General features: G+C 49.1%; 1 protein-coding gene across 3 annotated transcripts; it reads left to right on the forward strand.

The window, feature by feature from the left end:
- Positions 1 to 1039: 1039 nt before the first annotated feature.
- LOC115206041 (smoothelin-like protein 2) lies at positions 1040 to 22027 on the forward strand. 3 transcript variants are annotated; one of them, XM_029772583.1, is made up of 10 exons: positions 1040 to 1196; positions 1709 to 2434; positions 17226 to 17307; positions 17418 to 17660; positions 17775 to 17837; positions 17949 to 18015; positions 18159 to 18302; positions 18627 to 18750; positions 19808 to 19959; positions 21023 to 22027. In XM_029772583.1, the coding sequence occupies exons 2-10, from the start codon at positions 1904 to 1906 to the stop codon at positions 21147 to 21149; spliced, it is 1533 nt and encodes a 510-aa protein (XP_029628443.1). In that variant the 5' UTR covers positions 1040 to 1196; positions 1709 to 1903; the 3' UTR covers positions 21150 to 22027. The 3 variants fall into 3 exon arrangements, with proteins under 3 accessions (XP_029628443.1, XP_029628445.1, XP_029628444.1); XM_029772585.1 differs by having other exon boundaries at positions 18630 to 18750; XM_029772584.1 differs by having other exon boundaries at positions 1045 to 1206.
- The last annotated feature ends 422 nt before the right edge of the window (positions 22028 to 22449 follow it).

Raw genomic sequence — 22449 nt, forward strand, 5'->3', positions numbered from 1 at the left:
TGTTGTGTCTCAGCCAAGCAGACTTACATAAGACCTTGGGTATGAGGGAGGGAGGGAATTAGGGATGGAGGGATGTCCAGGGTGGACAGTCAGTCTGCCATCGTAAATCACCCCCCTCCCAAGCCACCTCTCCAACCCCGCTGTGTTTACAGTAAACAGTGGGGTGGAATGTAAAGTTATTTGTGTCTGTCCGTCTGCTACTCGTTGTGTTGGTGGTGCAGGGCAGTGTTAGTCCCATCCAACCATCCCAGCCAGACCCCCACTCACTCACTCTCCAATCTGATATGGAATGTTTGCTCTGCTAAGGTCCTGTTACGTGGGGGAGGGGAAGAGAAGAGGGGTGCAGCCCTACCCTTCACTCACCAGGCTCAAACCCAGCTACCCACTTTGACAATACCATTTTAGCAATAATTGTTCACATCAGAATACAACTGTACAATGGAATACTGACAGAGACAGGCATTTTCCACCACTTGGATGTTCTTTTTCACAGATTACCTGAAGTCAATCATTATCTTGCCCGTCAATCTCTCTCTCATTAAATGTAATCTCACAAGTTTATTTGTCCTGTCTTATCTCTCTTATCTTGTCCACCCACCTATAATAATACAATTAGAGAGAAAGAGAGAGGGAGGGAAAAGACAGAGGCATGGGGGGAGGAAGAAAGCGTCAGTTTCCCCCCTGATGGATGACAGCACTGCTAAAAGAGGGAGACAGCCGGCGTGATTGACAAGACTTGGAACCGAAAGAAATTAGATCAGAGAGAGAAAGACGGAGAGAGAGAGAATGCTGCTTGAACGTCCTGCTGTTAAAAGTTCACTCGGTGAGAGAATGACACAAATACACTAAGAGGAGGAGGAGAAGGAGGAGGAGGAAGAGGAAGAGGAGGAGGAGGAAGAGGAGGAGGAGAGGTGGGAAAGGCAACATCAACACAGATGATTCCTTCCAACAGTTCACCGAGTGCTGGGAGGGATAGAGGAAATCTAGCCCGCCTCCATCTCTCTCCCTCCCTCCCTCTCACTTTCCCTCCCTCCTCTCTCCTCTGTATGCCTGCTCCCTCCCCCTGACCAGTGGAGAAGAGGGAGATTAACCTGAGTGAGTGTGTGAGAGAGAGGAGTGTTTAAAGCCGGGCAGAGCAGAGCAGACACTCATAGCTGGCCAGCGCTGAGGGGGAATACTATATTGGAGCTCGAGAGGTGAACTTACGTATGGGTTACTACTATCTCTCTCTCTCTGTTTCTCTCTGTCTCTGTCTCTCTCTCTGTCTATGTCTCTCTCTGTCTCTGTCTCTCTCTCTGTCTCTGTTTCTCTGTCTGTCTTTCTCTCTCTCTGTTTCTCTCTGTCTCTGTCTCTCTCTCTGTCTATGTCTCTCTCTGTCTCTGTCTCTCTCTCTGTCTCTGTTTCTCTGTCTGTCTCTCTCTCTCTCTCTGTCTCTCTCTCTCAGACACACACACACACACACACACACACACACACACACACTGTACACTCACGGAAACTAAGTTACAATTACCTCACTGGTTTAATTCTCAACAGCCTTGTCACATGCCTGGCTTCAACACAGATTGTGTCTTTTTACTTTTCTACTGATTCACTTCACGTCTTTCAGAGTCTGTCATGTTTGAATAGTGTTTGCTTTTCAAGAGACCTCAGTATGGTCATTCAGTGTGTCGGAGCAGGCTGATAAATGTCAGCTTTGACTCGGCAGGATAGAGGACACCCTGAGGGACCTCCTGGAGCGCATGGGACCTGACGGTTCAACTGCAGCTGACAAGACTGACTCCTCCCCAATCTCCATTCAAAGTGTGTGTGTCTGGGACACTCAGACAGGAGGAGGGAGCAGCCCCAGAGAGAGCAGCGAAGACCAATAAGGAACACAGCGACTGGAGGCAGTGGAGCAGAGATGGACGCAGGTCCTCTGACAGCTGAGGGAGAGGGCTCCTCTCCGGAGGGCGAGACGGTGTGCTCCGCGCTCGCCCGATACGAGGTCACACTGAGGGATGCCGTGCGTGAGATCCACGTGGACGTAAGTGCCTTCAAGCAGGGCGTGGAGCGCCGTCTGGTGGAGGCGACGGCCCACGCCAGCGAGGGCCCCCTAGGCCTGGCTGTGGGCCAGCTGCAGCAGGAGAACCGGCAGCTCCGGAGCCAGCTGGAGGCCCTTAAACATCAGGTGGAGCTCCTCACTGGGATAGTGTGCGACAGAGGCGCCCTGATGACCAACAACAACCAGCACCAGCCAGAGTCCATCCAGGCCCAGACACACAGCAGCAGCCAGGGGAGGGCGAGCCCCCAGTCCCCCTCCACATCCCCCACCTGCCCTGCTGGTGGCCCCAGTATGGGAGCCCTGACCGGGTCAGCCTTGGGCTCGGCCTCCAGCCCCACTGCAACCCGCTTCTCCAGCCGAGCTACCTTCGCTGTGTCCAGCAAGATTAACGTGAGTTTTTTTTAATTATTTGTTATTTATTTTTTATTTCACCTTTATTTAACCAGGTAGGCCAGTTGAGAACAAGTTCCATTTACAACTGCGACCTGGCCAAGATAAAGCAAAGCAGTGTGACAAAAACAAAAGAGTTACACATGGGCTAAACAAACGTACAGTCAATAACACAATCGAAAATCTGAATACAGTGTGGGCAAATGAAGTAAGGAGGTAAGGCAATAAATAGGCCAATAGTGGTGAAGTAATTACAATTTAGCAATTTACACTGGAGTGATATATGTGCAGATGAGGATGTGCAGGTAGAAATACTGGTGTGCAAAAGAGCAGAAAAACAAAAACAAATATGGGGATGAGGTAGGTAGTTGGTTGGATGGGCTATTTACAGATGGGCTGTGTACAGCTGCAGCGATCTGTAAGCTGCTCTGACAGCTGACACTTAAAGTTAGTGAGGGAGATATAAGTGTCCAACTTCAGTGATTTTTGCAATTCGTTCCAGTCATTGGCAGCAGAGAACTGGAAGGAAAGGCGGCCAAATAAGTGTTGGCTTTGGGGATGACCAGTGAAATATACCTGCTTGAGTGCATGCTACGGGTGGGTGTTGCTATGGTGACCAGTGAGCTGAGATAAGGCAGAGCTTTACCTAGCAAAGGCTTATAGATTACCTGGAGCCAGTGGGTTTGGCGACGAATATGTAGTGAGGACGAGCCAACGAGAGCATACAGGTCGCAGTGTTGGGTAGTATATGGGGCTTTGGTGACAAAACAGATGGCACTGTGATAGACTGTATCCAATTTGCTGAGTAGAGTGTTGGAGGCTATTTTGTAAATGACATCGCCGAAGTCAAGGATCGGTAGGATAGTCGATTTTACGAGGGTATGTTTGGCAGCATGAGTGAAGGAGGCTTTGTTGCGAAATAGGAAGCTGATTCTAGATTTAACTTTGGATTGGAGATGTTTAATATGAGTCTGGAAGGAGAGTTTACAGTCTAGCCAGACACCTAGGTACTTATAGTTGTCCACATATTCTAAGTCAGGACCGTCCAGAGTAGTGATGCTAGTCGGGCGGGCAGGTGGGGGCAGCAATCGGTTGAGGAGCATGCATTTCGTTTTACTATCATTTAAGAGCAGTCGGAGGCAACGGAAGGAGTGTTGTATGTTGTTGAAGCTCGTTTGGAGGTTTGCTAACACAGTGTCCAAAGAAGGGCCAGATGTATACTGAATGGTGTCGTCTGTGTAGAGGTGGATCAAATAATCACCGCAGCAAGAGCGACATCATTGATGTATACAGAGAAGAGAGTCGGCCCGAGAATTGAACCCTGTGGCACCCCCATAGAGACTGCCAGTGGTCCGGACAACAGGCCCTCCGATTTGACACACTGAACTCTATCTGAGAAGTGGTCATTCAGCTTTATACACTGGGGAGACTGGGTTGGGGTTATGGCGAACATAGAGATACATTAGAGCAGTAGACTATGTTGTGAACCTCCAGAATTCTAGAATGGGCTGATACTGGCAGCCATCTTGGCAGGGATAAATGAAAGGGTTGTATTTAATTCTGTGGTGGTGACAGTATGTGGTTCTGAGAGACTGTCAAGATTGTGCAATGATTCATCCAGACTCCAGAGTGTGTTTATACTAAATCATGATATTGGGGGGTTGAATAGACTTTCTTGGCCACTTCACTGAGATGATGTCAGAGCTTTGACAGCGGTGGGGAAACTCGGGTCATATTCAACTTAATATTTAGACACGCGAGCAGAGTAGATACCAGATGAAAGCAATCAGGATCATTTCCCATCGCTGAACATTTTTGGTCGAAGTAATTGCTTATTTTAATGTCCGTCCAGCCTCTGCAGTCTGAGAAAGAAGCTATTCTTGTAGCTTTAGATCTTCTCTTTCCTGAGAGTGATAGATCATCGGAAGAATCTCTCTCTCTCTCTCTCTCTGTGATGAATGGTTATTTTGCGCTCATATACTGCTATCATGCTGCTGACATGTTGCTCGAGAATCTTCTCCCACTATTCTCTTTGTTGAGTGGCACCACAGCTTGCGCAACCTTTTTTGAATGGATTCAATTGTGACCTTCAGTTTTACGAGCAACAATAAACACAGTACATTGTTTCTCACTTACCCCTATCCAAACATTTATTGGGACATTTGACTAATATGAGGGACTGAAAGACAAACTGGTGTACTTTCTTACAGTTGATGAAAAGCTAACGCTGTCGTAGTCGGTCAGTTCTAAGGTACAGTACAGTTTGACACTTGATGAGGTTTGGGTGGGAACTCAGTGATCATTCTGGGAAAGTTACCGTCTTAGTCCTTGGTCTATTGTAAACCACAGTAGTGTCTGTTTGAAAAGTCAGAGGTTTCTCTTGACTGTATCCCAACACAAGGCCCTAAAGCTATGCTGCTTTGGAAACTACAACGGTAACGTTCATCCTTTTATAAGGTCAATATTCAGATTTTCTCTTTATTTGATTCCAAATCTTTCCTCTCGGCTCTGAGGTTCTTTGTTGTGTCTTGGTTGTAAACTCACAGCTGCTTTCTGCAAACTAACCCTTGACGGTCTGGCACGGATGTTGACTGTTAACTGTGACTGCTCACCCACAGCCAATGACGCAACAAACACACACACGTACACAGCATGTATGCAAATGAGTAATGTCATACACCTCATCTTAACAAAGTATGTTGTAAAGCATCTGAGGATTCTTATCTGATGTAAATATGTCCGTTTGTATGAAACAGAGGTTCTTTGTTTCTCATAACAGACTGTTGGAGATCCCCTTTTTGTGGCCAAAACTTTTTTCTTCAAATTTCCAAACAACCAGACAGAGATTGGATCATAACACTGTAGAAAACTAATGTGAGTTCCTCATCTATTGATCCAATTCATTCATTCTAGTGAATAGTTACATGTACCCGGAACTCAACAGGGAAACAATATCCTATTCAGATTTCCCCTACAGCCCCATCAACACCTTTCAGCCTCAATGGCCATGTCTACACATGACACTTACATGCGACTTCTGCTATCAGAGTACGAAGATTGCATTGAAAAGACAGGTCTAGACACAGAAAAGTCGCATTAAGGTCGGGTTGTGTTCAGATCTCCCTGACCACCTCAGGAGGTGGTCAGGGAAGCATTGTGTGCGGATTTCTCCTCGGTCTGGACGCAATCAGGCTACTGAAAGCACATACAGTGGGCGACGTCATCGGCTCTCCACCCACAAGTCTCCAGAAAAGAGGACACTTTTTCATTAAACGTTGGAGGAAATACATTCGTAGCATGTGAGGAACCTGTTTGCTGGCCTCATAAATGCTAGCCAGCTAGCTTATTTAGAAAAAACAATGTTTTTGTTTGCTAGAGTTATGCTAACATGTTTGCCATCTCTTTAGCTTTGCTAGTTAGCATGCTGGCTAGTTTGAGGTTAGCTGGCAAGTTAGCTTCAGTAGTTGGCTACTGCCATCAAGTTGTTGTTGCTGTGTAATCAGATTTAGCCTATTCCACTGTTTGCAGAATGCAAACTGCATTTGAATATAGTGTGGGAAAAGGGCATCCAGACACAATGTGGACACAGTAGACACATTTAAATGTAGGTGTAGACGTGTTTGGAATTCCATGACCAGAACTCCATGATCAGAATACAAAAGCTGCATGAACTGTCAAGTCTAGACACAGCCAATGAGAGATAGAGAAAGACTGTACAGTATGTTGACTTCGTAAAGTCCGATGGGGCTGTTTCAGCAGGTCTGAGGGAGGGAGCCGATTGGGCTGGGGACCTCCAGGCACATCTGAAGATGGTTTTGCAGCCCTGGAGTTAAGCGTCGCCCCACTGAGAGAGCACAGCCAATTGGGATGTGTGCGGGCCTGCACTTTCACTATAGGGTTGGTTACAATACATCCCCACCTGTGCTCGGCTGTGCCTTGGACACCTGACACTCTGATGCAGATAGATATGAGTCTCTCGCTCTCTCTCTCAATCTCTCTCATTCTTTTTTTCTCTCTTTTTTTTCTCTTTTTTTCTCTCTCCTCTCAATCTCTTAAAAAAAAATTCTCTAACTCCCACCTCTCGCTCCCTCCCTATTTTTCTCTCTCTTTTTACTCGCTCCCTGACTCTCTTTTTTTACTCCCTCCCTCTCTCTCTCTCTCTTGAGCAGAGCCAGTCTTACGTGGCTGAGCACAGTTCATCAGAAGTTCCCCTCAGTCCCTTTGAGCCGACACCAGCTCCCCCAGAGTCTGAGGAGGACAGGTAGTGGGTTTCACTGGGATAATTTGATTCTCCTCTCCAGAGAGGAACTGTGAGCCTCCACCACTGTGCTGGTCAAGGCTGCTGCTCTGACAATACTAGACAGGAATCCTCCTCCTCCCTCCTACTTCTCATCCTCCACGGCCACCTACGTCAGTCAGTCTGTCCGGTCTCTGCCGAGGAGGCACACAATGCTGCCTGTCGCCAATTACTCCACCATAGCTGCGGTCTGAAAGGGCTATTGTGTCGACATTCTGCCTCATTTGAAGTACATTAACTGAGGAGGGGATTAAGAGGAGGGCGTCACCCAGGACCCAGCCATCCCCGGACTCCACACTCTGGGCTTCAGGAATGAGTCAGGGCCCCCTCCTCCACTCCCCCACTCCCTCCTCCCTTCCTCCCCTCCTCTCACAGACCTCCTCTTCACCTGTGCTCCACTTGTAGCATGCGTCAGAATACTCTCACACACAGGCATGCTTTCACAGACAGACCACACCTCCAACCTCACGTTCGCTACATTCCTCAGTGTACTTCCCTAATAGAAGATGACCTGGATAGATTCTACCCAGGTCACAATGTTATCTTTGACAGTTAACGTAACTACATAACACAGGACCACAGTGTGAATCCTTAGGTCCCTCACTGTCCTGCCCTGGGCTGGGTTGTGTTCATGGGGGCTGTGTGTGTGTGTGTGTGTGTCTTCTCGCAGACTGAGGCATCTTCAGGGCATGTGAACTGACGGGGGGACAGACGTGTGTGTGTGTGTGTGTGTGTGTGTGTGTGTATGTGTGTGTGTGTGTGTGTGTGTGTGTGTGTGTGTGTGTGTGTGTGTGTGTGTGTGTGTGTGTGTGTGTGTGTGAGACTTTATCAGTGGAAACTCCGTCAGAGCACGCTCACACTATCACCGTGAGCAACACACAGACGAACACCGCGCACGTACTGTACAAACAACAACCCCCCAGTGCGTCCTGCCCTCAACACACCTCCACTGAACACACACATACTGTTATACGTTACACACGGAGAGGACTTCTAAAGAGGAGCAGAGCACTCTAAGGTTTTATTATCAAAATCCCTAAAATCAGCTGGAAGCCAACGCTCCCCCCCCCCCCCACACACACACACACAATACACCACCATCATATACTCTCTCCGCTCCCTACAATACAGGACCCCCGCTATTAACATTACTCAACTTCCGTCTTCTGCACTGCTGCTCAAACATGCAATTACTAACAGACCGCTTGGCTTACCTTGCAGTGCCATAGGTGCGTGTGTTCGTCACAGTCTAGTATAGTCTGATGGATAGATTGTATGAAAGGGGGGGGGGGAGCATTAATCCTGTTCCAAACCAAATTACTGTTTGTGATGGTTGGCTCACAATGTGCAGAGGAGGCTGCTGAGGGGAGGACGGCTCATAATAATGTCTGGAACGGAGCGAATGGAATGGCATCAAACATGTGGTAACCATGGTAACCCCGTGTTTAATGTGTTTTGATACCATTCATCTCCAGCGGTTGCCACGAGCCCGTCCTCCCCTATTACGGTCCCACCAACCTCCTGTGACACACAGACACAAACACGTAGGTTGTATGAGCACGCACGCACACACACGCACGCACACGGAGCAAATGTGAGCTCTCCGCTGTTTTCGTCAATCTCGCGGATGGTCACATTCTCAGACAATGTCTTTTGAACTTAATTGGAATGGTGTATGCCTTTTTGTTTTACGTGCCTGAGTTGGAAGTTTCCATCACAAGTCTTTCAAGAACACTTCAAATCTTTGTGCGAGGGTGTGTGTGTGCGTGTGCTTGTGTGTGTGGGTCTGTGTGTGTGTGGGTCTGTGTGTATGTGGGTCTGTGTGTGCGTCTGTGTGTGTGCGTCTGTGTGTGTGTGTGTGTGTGTGTGTGTGTGTGTGTGTGTGTGTGTGTGTGTGTGTGTGTGTGTGTGTGTGTGTGTGTGTGTGTGTGTGTGTGTGTATCCCCATGATAAATACGCTTGACATTTCCAGCACAGCCACAGAGACTCCCCTCCCAAATTCATAGCTCTCTCACAATGGAGCAGGGTCTTTTATTCTCTGCCTCTCTGTGTGTCCCCTGCCTTGGCCAGGCCATCCAGCCCAGAGCTCCAGATTCCTGGCACAAACCCCTCAGCATAGTTATTAATACAGTGGAGCTCAGCCTAGAGAGAGAGACGTACATTTCCTCAGTGAAAACAATGTACTGAGCAAATGTCAAATTGGCTTTTTACCAAATTACCATACGACAGACCACGTATTCACCCTACACACCCTAATTGACAAACAAACAAACCAAAACAAAGGCAAAGTCTTCTTATGCTTTGTTGATTTACAAAAAGCTTTTGACTCAATTTGGCATGAGGGTCTGCTATACAAATTGATGGAAAGTGGTGTTGAGGCAAAACATTATAAAATCCATGTACACAAACAACAAGTGTGCGGTTAAAATTGGCAGAAAACACACATTTCTTTCCACAGGGCCGTGGGGTGAGACAGGGATGCAGCTTAAGCCCGACCCTCTTCAACATATATAGCAACGAATTGGCGAGGGCACTAGAACAGTCTGCAGCACTCGGCCTCAGCCTACTAGAATCTGAAGTCAAATGTCTACTGTTTACTGATGATCTGGTGCTTCTGTCCCCAAACAAGTAGGGCCTACAACAACAGCACCTAGATCTTCTGCACAGATTCTGTCAGACCTCGGACCAAACAGTAAATCTCAGTAAGACAAAAATAATGGTGTTCCAAAAAAAGGTCCAGTTGCTAAGACCACAAATACAAATTCCATCTAGACAACATTGCCCTAGAGAACACAAACTATACATACCTCGGCCTAAACATCAGCACCACAGGTAACTTCCACAAAGCTGTGAACAAGCTGAGAGACAAGGCAAGAAGGGCCTTCTATGCCATCAAAAGGAACATAAAATTCGACATACCAATTAGATCTAGCTAAAAATACTTGAATCAGTTATAGAACCCATTGCCCTTTATGGTTGTGAGGTCTGGGGTCCGCTCACCAACCAAGAATTCACAAAATTGGACAAACACCAAATTGAGACTTTGCATGCAGAATTCTGCATAAATATCCTCAGTGTACAACATGCAACACCAAATAATGCATGCAGAGCAGAATTAGGCCGATATCCGCTAATTATTAAAATTCAGAAAAGAGCCGTTAAATTATACAACCACCTAAAAGGAAGCGATTCCCAAACCTTTCATAACAAAGCCATCACCTAGAGAGAGATGAACCTGGAGAAGAGTCCCCTAAGCAGGCTGGTCCTGGGGCTCTGTTCACAAACAGACCCAACAGAGCCCCAGGACAGCAACACCATTAGACCCAACCAAATCATGAGAAAACAAAAAGATAATTACTTGACACATTGGAAAGAATTAATAATAAAAACTGAGCAAACTAGAATGCTATTTGGCCCTAAACAGAGAGTACACAGTGGCAGAATACCTGACCACTGTGACTGACCCAAACTTAAGGAAAGCTTTGACTTTGTACAGACTCAGTGAGCATAGCCTTGCTATTGAGAAAGGCCGCCGTTGGCAGACCTGGCTCTCAAGAGAAGATAGGCTATGTGTACACTGCCCACAAATGAGGTGGAAACTGAGCTGCACTTCCTAACCTCCTGCCAAATGTATGACCATATTAGAGACACATATTCCCTCCGATTACACAAATACACAAAGAATTCAAAAACAAACCAAATTTTGATCAACTCCCATATATGTTGGGGAGTTTATCGAGAGAGAGAGAGAGAACAAAAGAGAGAGAGCGAGAGAGGCCAGAGTCAGGGGTGAAGGGGGCTTGAGAGAGGCATGCAAGCAGGGCTGGGCTGGCTCCCCTCCCAGGCTGCCCCTGGCTCTTCTAATTACTTCCAGACAATGCCCTGTATTTCCCATCACCGTGGTTACAGGTTCCACCGCAGTCATTGTTGGCAGTGGGTCCCGTAGGTAGGGAGAGAGAGGGAGGGAGGGAGGGAGGGAGAGGACTCGGCGAGGGAGGGAGGGAGGACTCGGAGGGAGGGAGAGGGAGGACTCGGAGAGAGGGAGGGAGGGAGAGGGAGGGAGGACTCGGAGAGAGGGAAGGAGGGAGAGGGAGGGAGAGGGAGAGAGAGGGAGGACTCGGAGAGAGGGAGGGAGGACTTGGAGGGAGGGATGGAGGGAGGGAGAGGGAGGACTAGGAGGGAGGGAGAGGGAGGACTCAGAGAGAGGGAGGGAGAGGGAGGGAGGGAGGACTCGGAGACAGGGAAGAAGGGAGAAGGAGGGAGGAGTCGGAGAGAGGGAGGGGGTGGGAGGACTCAGAGAGAGGGAGGGAGGACTCGGAGGGAGAGGGAGGACACAGAGAGAGGGAGGGAGGACTTGGAGAGAGGGAGGGATGAGAGGGAGGACTCGGAGAGAGGGAGGGGGGACTTGGAGAGAAGGAGGGAGGGAGGGAGAGGGAGAGAGATGGAGGACTCGGAGAGAGGGAGGGAGGGGGAGGGAGGACTCGGAGGGAGGGAGAGGGAGGACTCGGAGGGAGGGAGGGAGAGGGAGGGAGGACTCGGAGAGAGGGAAGGAGGGAGAGGGAGGGAGGACTCGGAGAGAGGGAAGGAGGGAGAGGGAGAGAGATGGAGGACTCAGAGAGAGGGAGGGAAGGGGAGGGAGGACTCGGAGGGAGGGGGAGGGAGGACTCGGAGGGAGGGAGTGAGAGGGAGGACTCGGAGAGAGGAAGAGAGAGGGAGGACTCGGAGGGAGGGAGAGGGAGGGAGGACTCGGAGAAAGGGAGGGAGGGAGGGAGAGGGAGGACTCGGAGGGAGGGAGGGAGGGGGGAGAGAGGGAGAGGGAGGACTCGGAGAAAGAAAGAGAGAGGGAGGACTCGGAGGGAGGGAGAGGGAGGTAGGTAGGACTCGGAGAGAGAGAGGGAGAGAGAGGGAGGACTCGGAGGGAGGGAGAGGGAGGTAGGTAGGACTCAGAGGGAGGGAGAGGGAGGGAGAGGGAGGGAGGACTCGGAGAGAGGGAGGGAGGGAGAGGGTTGGAGGACTCAGATGGAGAGGGAGGGAGGGAGGGAGGGAGGGAGGGAGAGGGAGGGAGAGAGAGGGAGGACTCGGAGAGAGGGAGGGAGGGAGAGACAGGGAGGACTCGGGGAGAGAGAGAGAGAGGGAGGGAGGGAGAGGGAGGAAGGCCTCGGAGAGAGGGAAGGAGGGAGAGGGAAAGAGATGGAGGACTCGGAGAGAGGGAGGGAGGACTCGGAGAGATGGAGGGAGGACTCAGAGAGAGGGAGGGGGGGAGGGAGGGAGGGAGAGAGATGGAGGACTCAGAGAGAGGGAGGGAAGGGGAGGGAGGACTCGGAGGGAGGGGGAGGGAGGACTCGGAGGGAGGGAGTGAGAGGGAGGACTCGGAGAGAGGAAGAGAGAGGGAGGACTCGGAGGGAGGGAGAGGGAGGGAGGACTCGGAGAAAGGGAGGGAGGGAGGGAGAGGGAGGACTCGGAGGGAGGGAGGGAGGGGGGGAGAGAGGGAGAGGGAGGACTCGGAGAAAGAAAGAGAGAGGGAGGACTCGGAGGGAGGGAGAGGGAGGTAGGTAGGACTCGGAGAGAGAGAGGGAGAGAGAGGGAGGACTCGGAGGGAGGGAGAGGGAGGTAGGTAGGACTCAGAGGGAGGGAGAGGGAGGGAGAGGGAGGGAGGACTCGGAGAGAGGGAGGGAGGGAGAGGGTTGGAGGACTCAGATGGAGAGGGAGGGAGGGAGGGAGGGAGGGAGGGAGGGAGGGAGAGGGAGGGAGAGAGAGGGAGGACTCGGAGAGAGGGAGGGAGGGAGAGACAGGGAGGACTCGGGGAGAGAGAGAGAGAGGGAGGGAGGGAGAGGGAGGAAGGCCTCGGAGAGAGGGAAGGAGGGAGAGGGAAAGAGATGGAGGACTCGGAGAGAGGGAGGGAGGACTCGGAGAGATGGAGGGAGGACTCAGAGAGAGGGAGGGGGGGAGGGAGGGAGGGAGGGAGAGGGAGGACTCGGAGAGAGAGAGGGAGGGAGAGAGAGGGAGGACTCGGAGAGGGAGGGAGGGAGGACTCGAAGAGAGGGAGGGAGGACTCGGAGAGAGGGAGGAAGGGAGAGAGAGGGAGGACTCAGACAGGGAGTTAGTGATAGGGAGGGAGGACTCGAAGAGAGGGAGGGAGGGAGAGGGAGGGAGGACTCTGAGAGAGGGAGGGAGGGATATAGAGGGAGGACTCGGAGAGAGGGAGGGAGAGAGAGAGAGGTAGTACTCAGGGAGAGGGAGGGAGGGAGGTAGGACTCGGAGAGAGGGAGGACTCGGAGAGAGGGAGGAGGGAGAGGGAGGACTCGGAGAGAGGGAGGGAGGGAGAGGGAGGACTCGAAGAGAGGGAGGGCGGGACATAGAGAGAGGGAGGACTCAGAGAGAGGGAGGGAGCGAGAGGGAGGACTCAGAGAGAGGGAGGGAGAGGGATGGAGGACTCGGAGAGAGGGAGGGAGAGAGATGGAGGACTCGGAGAGAGGGAAGGAGAGGGAAATAGTGTTTGTTTTATTATTATTATTTATTATATATATTATATTTATACATTTTCAACCAGACAGACAACAACAGCAAACGTATAGTATGAATTAGTGTTTGTATTAGACTTGTTTGCATTGGTTTGACTCAACGCTTTTCATGCAGCCATACTGTATGGACTAGAGAGGGTGTGCTGTTTTTGATGAGCGGAGATCGGAGCACGTGTCCTAGCACCTCCTAACTTAGCTGATTGAATCATCAGACAGTCATGTCATATCAGCAGGTTTTATTGATTTGTTTTGGTGTCGGGAGGCTGGGACACCGATGTCTTGCACAGCTGGTGCCTTGTAACCCGAGAGCGGGCTACTAACCTCTTGGATCTTGAAGTTATTGGGTGCCAACTGCTGTGCTGTCCTGGGGAGTCGTATCTCCCTCCCCTTACGCTCTCTCAATCTTACATGGCCCTCCCCTTACGCTCTCTCAATCTTACATGGCCCTCCCCTTACGCTCTCTCAATCTTACATGGCCCTCCCCTTACGCTCTCTCAATCTTACATGGCCCTCCCCTTACGCTCTCTCAATCTTACATGGCCCTCCCCTTACGCTCTCTCAATCTTACATGGCCCTCCCCTTACGCTCTCTCAATCTTACATGGCCCTCCCCTTACGCTCTCTCAATCTTACATGGCCCTCCCCTTACGCTCTCTCAATCTTACATGGCCCTCCCCTTACGCTCTCTCAATCTTACATGGCCTTCTGCATCACACACACACATCCTACATGTCTTTCTGCGGCACGCACGCACAATCTAACATTGCCGTATGCGTCACACTCTCAATGGTACATGGTCTTCTGTCACATCCAGCCCCTGACTGGAACACAAGGTAATCTTATCTCTACACCAGTGACATTGGGGTATATCTATTCTTAACCTTTGACAGTGTTTTATGGACCCTGCCTTGTGCCTGAAACCCTGGAAAATCCCAGTAACAGAGGAGAGATCCAGAAGCAGGTTTAAAGGGGGATTAGAGGAGGGAGGCTCGCTGAAGCCCTTGAGAAGGGTATGTGTGCCCAGTTAGTTTAATACAAGGGCCTGTGTGTGAGTGCGTGCGCACGTGTGTGTGTGTGTGTGTGTGTGTGTGTGTGTGTGTGTGTGTGTGTGTGTGTGTGCTCGGCCAAACAGCCTCGCTCCCACAAACACCCATCAGATAAGGCAGGGGCCCCTGTAGTCAGGTGATGTAAAGAAAGTGTTCAAAGGGCCCCCCCCCCCCGTTTCTGTAGGACCTAGGCGCCGGCCTGATTCTCCCTGCTAATTTGCAGGCTTTGTGGGTCTTTTGAAGAACAGGTGGTTTTGTGTGTCTCTCCCTCCATGAGGACTTCCCTGTTCTACAAGGAAATTACAGAGCAAAGACCCCTTTTATAGACCTGCGATGAGAGGCCAACTATAACTGTACTGTCTGCTTGCTCTCAGGGCTCTGAACAGCTCTGATGGTTCGCGCGAACGTGTGTGTGTGTGTGTGTGTGTGTGTGTGTGTGTGTGTGTGTGTGTGTGTGTGTGTGTGTGTGTGTGTGTGTGTGTGTGTTGTTAATTTGACTTTAGAAAGGGGTGCAGAGTTAGTTAATATGTGATAATGTACTGTACCCGCCTGGATGAGTAATGTACCTTTTAGTCCCAATATATTTCTATCCCTCTAACTGTCTTATTAAATGATCATGATGGTACATTGAAAGCATGTGTTTGCATGCTGTTTACCGTAGTCTACCCTAGCATTGTTTATACATAGATATTTCCTCCTATTGGGTTTGGAAACTGAGACAGCTATGTTGTGAAGCGTTCATAGAGCACGTCCTGTATTGGAAAGGATTGGTATGTGATCAATGGAAAATGTCAATATTCCTATTAGTGAGGCTTATTGTATGGCAGGGTGATGTTGTCCATAAGAGCTGGCTATCTATGTTACTGTGTCCAACACTGTGCCCAACATCCTGAGTGACACATACTGTCATACCCCCACCCCACTCAACCCCCCAGCCCAGTTCTCTCACAACATGCCCCCATTGTCTTCATGTTCCATTCCGCAACCACTCAATACGCCGCACCCCTTCATTGAAATGTCATCGAAACTGCAAGACTCGCAATATAACAATCCACTTAGATTATCTTGTGTTTGCACATCAACATTTCTATGGCATGTTGCCAGGAGGGACATGGGACAGCTGTGATATTTACACCCACATGAAAGTGCCATGTGCCTGGGAGAACCCACTGTCCCACTCTACTACCACCACCAGTTACCATCTGTATTCAGTCTCATACCCTTGAATGCTGTGTTGGCCCTGATGCTTTTTGTCCGTACTTTGCTGAACCAGGTCAGAGAGAGGGGGAGGGAGAGAGGGGGAGGGAGAGGGAGGGAGGGAGAGGGGTTTAGGAGTGGGGTTACAGTCCTGCTGAATGGAGAGATTCTAATGTAGCTGTGCCTCCCTAGGAAGAAGAGAGAGTGAAGGCTCCTAGAATGGTTACATTGTTGATCCAGTGTGCCCACTAGCACTGCTTCTAAGACAATAAAGACATAGAGACTGAGAAACTGAACACACACGACAGGGGGTTTCATCTTTGATCCAGCCCTGCAGGCTAAGACTGAGCCCCCCCCCCCCCATTTCTCTCGTGTGTAGCAGACTGAGGGCTTTTCCACATTTCCTACATAATTTCACGATTTCCTCCAAATATTTTATAGTTCCCCACTGATAATTTAATGACGCATTCTCAGGGACCGGGGGATTTGTTGTTCCAGTGAGGCGGAGAGAGGGGCTGTTGTGTGCTCCTGCCTGTGTTGTGTGGAGAATTGGTGTGTGTACGCGCCCGTGAGTGTTGCTCTGTGGGGTGTGCCTTGATTCCTGGTCATACTCTTAAATATAGATTTGTAAAATACCTTCCTTTTGTTGCTCATAAAACTCAGCTGCAGAACTATTTGACATTAACTTTGGGCCGAGATCAGGTTAAACCGAGGCTACCCTCTACGTTCAATCGTTGTTATCCGAAAATATTTGCCTACTTTTATCTTCAGGCCCAGAGCACCACAGTCTCACACACATGTCTGGTGGCCCATTCAGACAGAAAGTTTCCATGGCTGGGACACACCAAGCCAGGAGGAGCTTGGGTTTCAGCCAGAGTATCAGGGTTGATCAGGGCTCAGGGGCTTCCATGGTTGAGTGGGGGAAATTTGTCGCCCCCATCACCTTCTCCCAGTGGTACAGCCAGCTGTTCCCAACTCCCTTCGGCCCTCCTAATGCAGTCACACACACATACACACACACACACACACACACACACACACACACACACACACACACACACACACACACACACACACAAAACCCAGCAGCAACAGCATTCCTCTCTGCTGAGGTCACCTGGCTCCTCTCTCCCCTACAGCTCAATTACTGACTTTATTTTCACTGGGAGGAATGTACCCTTTCTTTGATAATAACTGTATATAATAACTTGTATTGTATGTGTGTGTGCGCATGTGTTAGTGTGTGTGTGTGTGTGTGTGTGTGTGTGTGCGTGCTTACGTGCTTACGAGCGAGAAAGGGCAAGAAAGAGCAAGTCAGAAACATTACACATCCTCCACAGACAAATCACACAGCCCTCAGTCACTTCCTGGTTGTCTTCCTGAAAGGCTCCTCTGTGGATTGGCTGGTTAGTCAGGCACACCGTGTACTGAGCGCCAGTCACATACTAATGAAAGTAGTAGATGTGGTGCGGTAGTAACGTTGTGGGGGGATTTAACAAAATAAAAATGGAACAAGAATGTTCCTTGGCCATGGAGCCCATGAATGGGAACTTGAAACATGTCAGCACTCTGAAATGACTTGATCTGTTCATGTCTCGGATAACATGCATATTCTGTCATCCAAAAGTTGTTCACATGTTTTAAAGGGCCTGTCATCAAAATAGAAGGTACTGTGACACCTGAGTACTCTGGGGTGGGGTGTTCATGTGATTCTCTCTCTGTGTCCTGTAGAGTATTGAACGTGAGGAGCCAATAGAGGTGGATTCAGACCCTGTATCCCCTGGACTGGAGAATGGACACTCTACTGACCCAGGTAATGACTAGTCTTTTCTCTACCATCTCAGCTACAGTAGAAATACAGCCATACTTACCATCCCATGTACTGTATGAGGAGATGTATTTTCTCAATGCTTGTCCATTCAGAAAACTCGACAGTGTCACATGGAAAAAGCTTGCCAGCCAATAACAACATCCCGTATGAAAGCACGGCCCCTGTTGCCATGCGGATGCCCCACCTACCCATCACCGCCACAACCAAAACGGCTGACCCCTCAGTTATGAAGAGTGAATCTCCCACCAGTCCCGTACGCTCTCAGCCCTCGCCTGTATCAGAGCCTACTGACAACAACCAGCCTCAAGCCATCCCAGAATCCCCCATTCAACCAGGTAAGAGACACCGGGCATTAGCTAAAAGCTCTTGACTTCCATGTCTTTCTCTGGTTCTTCTGCTCCGTAAGCCATAATATCCTTTGAAACACTCTTTGTCTTTTTGCTGTTTAGTGTCTTCTATGAAGACATGGACCCCCAGTCTCAGCCGAGGTCTGGGCTCTCCTCGACTGTCAGGTAAGAGGGATCTATCAAGTCAGGCATGTTACTAGAACTGGAACTAACCAGGCTCACACAATGTTTTATTTCCACAGTTTCCTTATCTGTTCTTTGATTTGTCATTTGCAGAAAAGTCCTTCTCTGCTCCCCCGAAGTCAGTGACTTACTCTGGCCTCATCCAACACAACACAGACCGGTGAGTGAACTATTCTTTACTCAGTCCTAGAGAATTGAGATAGTCCCTGCTTTAACCAACATGTCATAACCCACTTGCCATTTCGAATGGCCTCATTGTGGCCCAAGTTGATGTGTGACACTTCTCTGTTCTCCGACCCTCAGGGTGGAAGATGTGAGCGGGGACATGCCCTTTGGGCGGGGAGTTGAGCGGAGGCGGGAGCTGGTGAGGTCACAGACGTTGCCGCGCAACCTTGGTGCTCAGGCCCGCCGGTCCATCTTTGAAAAGCTGGATTCTGAAGCCAGCAGGTACCACCGTCTCTTCTCCCACCATCATCTCTCTTTCTATGCCATCCGTCCCTAAACTGATGTCCTCTCCTTTTCCCTTATATTATCCCTCCTTTCTTCTGGGTAATTCTGAACTCATCGGTTGCGTCCCAATTCTCTACACTTGCTCGCTCTCTCTCTCTCTCTCTCTCTCTCTCTCTCTCTCTCTCTCGAATTTAACAATGGTGGAAAAACACCACTTAACCACGGGGAGTATGCAAGTGTACACTTCGGGAGAGAATAGGTACACGACCTCTGTCATGTTTTCTGTCTCATCTTGTTGACCCATGTCCCCTCTCCTCTCAGTAGGTCCAAGCCCATGGACTCCAAGCCCAAGCTGAAGCGTTCTCAGAGCTTTGGTGTGTCCAGTGCCAGCAGCATCAAGCAGATTCTTCTGGAGTGGTGCCGCTCCAAAACCATAGGATACCAGGTGAGACTGTGATGACAGAACACAGCTACACACTGGAACAGAGACCTGGCCCGTATTCACAAAGCACCTCAGAGTAGAGGCTGATCTAGGATCAGGTCCAGCCATTATGAATACAGCCCTATAGCAGCCAGTAACAAAGATGATGAATATGGAACTGTCATCTGGTCACCTGAAATGGATCCACTACACAGGAGCAGTCTTTTGTCATTTTTGCTAGCTCCTGAAGAGGGCATTAAAATAACTCTCCTGGTTTCTCCATGGGTTAAACCATTAGCACATAGCGGAGCGTTGATGTGTTAATGAGAAGTAACTTGCTATGGTTATGCTGCATACTGAACTAAGCGTATTATTGTAGTATATTGTGTGTGTGTGTGTGTGTGTGTGTGTGGGTGGGTGGGTGGGTGGGTGGGTGGGGGTGTGGGTGTGTGTGTGTGTGTGTGTGTGTGTGTGTGTGTGTGTGTGTGAACATGCATATCCGTGTCTGCATGTGTGAGTGTTTGAGTTACGGCTCATTGCTAGGGCTGTTGGCTTCACTCTGCCATGCACTCTGCAGCAGCAGCTGTGCCAGTCTGTCCATGTGGCTCTGGTTAAACAGAGAGCTGTCACGGGCCAAGGCCCGGCCCGCAGAGCAAACAGCACCGGACGATTCCCGCAGGCAGCGCCTCCTCACACTCAAATTAGAGACCTGACTGGCGCTCAACAAACATGACAAGTTGAATTTTCCCACTGACACGCTGAGGGTTTTATAGGCTAGGCTAAGGACAGTTCTGAAATCATGTCCAATTGGAGAGAAAGAGAGAGAGACGCGGGTAGAGGAATTGAGGATAAAGAACCATTCAGGATTCCTCTTCTGTTTTCCACGTTATGACAGCGGGACTGACAGAGAAACCTGGGAGAGGTCATGTCATAAAGTTAGAATAGGAAGCCAATCATTTTTCGAGTTTTTTTTTGTATGTCTGGTTTATTCTTACATCTCTTTTACAGTGTCTCCGTATTTCCCCACTAAACACATGTGCAAATACACCACACACTTCTAACTCTGTCTCGCCGTCCCCAGAACATAGACATCCAGAACTTCTCGTCCAGTTGGAGTGACGGCATGGCCTTCTGTGCCCTGGTCCATTCCTTCTTCCCCACTGAGTTTGACTACAACGTGCTGACGCCTGCCGACCGCAAACACAACTTTGAGCTGGCCTTCGGAACGGCGGAGTAAGTGACTTTTACATTGTAATACGCGCTATGTGTACGTCCCGTATAGTATTTCTGAGCATTATACACACACCCGTGCACTTCTGTCTTGAATCATGTTAGAACGATTCATCCATTCATTATGTAGGAACATTGTAAGATCATCTCAGTGGGACAACGTTTTATGTTATTCATGTGCATTTCCAATGTCGCTCTCCTCTTGGTTTGGTGAAGCTATGGACACTACAATGCTGTGCTTGATATGAAGGCGATCACGAGTTACCTGTGTAGATACATTTAGAGTCACAGTGTCCCTGGCCACCATACAAGTAGAAATAACATTTAATGGAATCACCTTCAGATTCCATTAATAGCGTTTATACATAGAACATTGTAGCACTGAGATGACCTCACAATATTTCTGTTGCATCTTGGTAGAGAGTGTCTCCAGCCCACACGTTAAGCCAGCGAGGCAGCCGCTGCCAGAGAATACCCTCTCCTCTCCTCTCCTCTCCTCTCCTCTCCTCTCCTCTCCTCTCCTCTCCTCTCCTCTCCTCTCCTCTCCCCTCCCCTCCTCTCCTCTCCTCTCCTCTCCCCTCCCCTCCTCTCCTCTCCCCTCCTCTCCTCTCCTCTCCTCTCCTCTCCTCTCCCTGGTCCCTGCAGTAACCTCCTCTTCCCTCTGCTCTGCTTCCATCCGCTCCTCTCACATTCCTCCAGCCTGACCTCACTACTGAGAACACCGCTGCTGCAGCACAGCGTCTCGTAGTCCTGCTGACACATGGACACATGCAGAACACAGACAAAACATAGATCAGAACCATGTGTGCCTCTAGCCACATACAGAGAGAGTTCTAACACATGAGCTTCTGTACAATACCACAAATTAGTCAACATTCTTCCATGTGATCTTTTTGCCTGGTCCCGGGTCTGTTTGTCTTGTCTTGCCAACAACACCGAATTATCATAGATTTGAGTTGGGGAGAACAGTTCAAACAGATCTGGGATCAGGCTAATGAACGATCAGGAATGACATTGATAGTCCTAGCCTCCTCCTGACTTGTACTGTGCCCTCTGTCTGATTCAGGGAGAAGGCGGGCTGTGACCGGCTCATCGAGGTGGACGATATGATGGTGATGGGGCGCAAGCCGGACCCCATGTGTGTCTTTACCTACGTCCAGTCCATGTACAACCACCTGCGCAAGTTTGAGTGATGAACGATGACCTGGCAGCTACTCGACGACATCACCGCCCCACCACCACTACCACCACTCTCTTGCCTTCAGGGACAGCAGCAATGAACACTGAGAGACGACACTTCCCCCTGCTGTAATGGACAGAGTATTACATGTATTTCTCCAGTTTTGAGAGATTTTTCACTCTGCCATGTTGAGTGCTCACAGCTATTCACAAGTACAAAAGTCTATGTTATCCCTGTTCATGTATGAGTGGCTGGGTGATTATTCCCTGAAAGTTCTGTGTTATGTTTCAGAGAGATGGGGAAGGATCTTTCTCCCTTTTTTTTGGTGACCGACCATGTTTAAGGCTTATATTGGCACAGTTGCTGTTTGAGAGAATGGGACAGGTTGCGGAATCTACTCTTTGCTGGGGAGAAAACCTAGTCCCTTTGAAGAAGCTGCAAGAGGACTTGAACAGTAGGCCTATAACACTGGACCAAGGACAAAGGACTGAGGATCCAGAGGATTGACACTGTGGATCAGTCTACATACGATGTTCTCATCATTTGGTTCCTTCTAGAGTTGTATTTGTTCAGGCATCAATGACTTTATTGTCCTACTGTGGTTTCTCAGACCCGAACGTGTCTACAAAAGGTCTTGCATTGCAGCACAATAGAAAAGCTATACCAAAGTGTGCCTTTACATCAGAGGAACCAAAGTACTCTCACTATAAAGTTGAAGGGTATGCTGTTTAACGAGCTAGAACGGCAAAGATTAACTGCACATATGTACCCACTAGATGCAAATGTAAAACGGCCTATGTTCATAGTGTTATTTCTATGGTTGTGATTTTATTTTCATAGACAAAAAAAGACAAAGAAATCCTAAATAAACTGTTACTTGTTTCACACACACCTTTGTTTTTTTATGTCATCATTTTATAGTAGGGCTGTCAGTTAATTCATTAACTTGAGTTAACGTTTTGTAATTTTAGTGCACAAAAAAAAAATGTATCGTGATTAATCGTCTGAAAACATCCAAAATACCTCATCTATACAGGTTAAAGAAAGTGTGCTTTATCAGTTTACCAGATTTTGAATACCATTACTTTGGACAAAATCAAGACCTTAAAATTATCAACTAATGTGAATTCAACGTGAACTCAAAATCACCATTCGTTGGATTTAGGTTCAAAGTTAGGTGAACAAAATATATGAAATGCCCTTACATTGATGACTTTTTGCAAATCCAGTCAGTTTTGCACAACATCTTCACAGATGTTTTGGTTTGAAATGACTTGGTAACAATGTTGGTTCAACCACTTTTTGCCCAGTAG

The sequence above is a fragment of the Salmo trutta genome, chromosome 13 (genome assembly GCF_901001165.1).
Source record: "Salmo trutta chromosome 13, fSalTru1.1, whole genome shotgun sequence".
Taxonomy (NCBI): Eukaryota; Metazoa; Chordata; class Actinopteri; order Salmoniformes; family Salmonidae; genus Salmo; species Salmo trutta.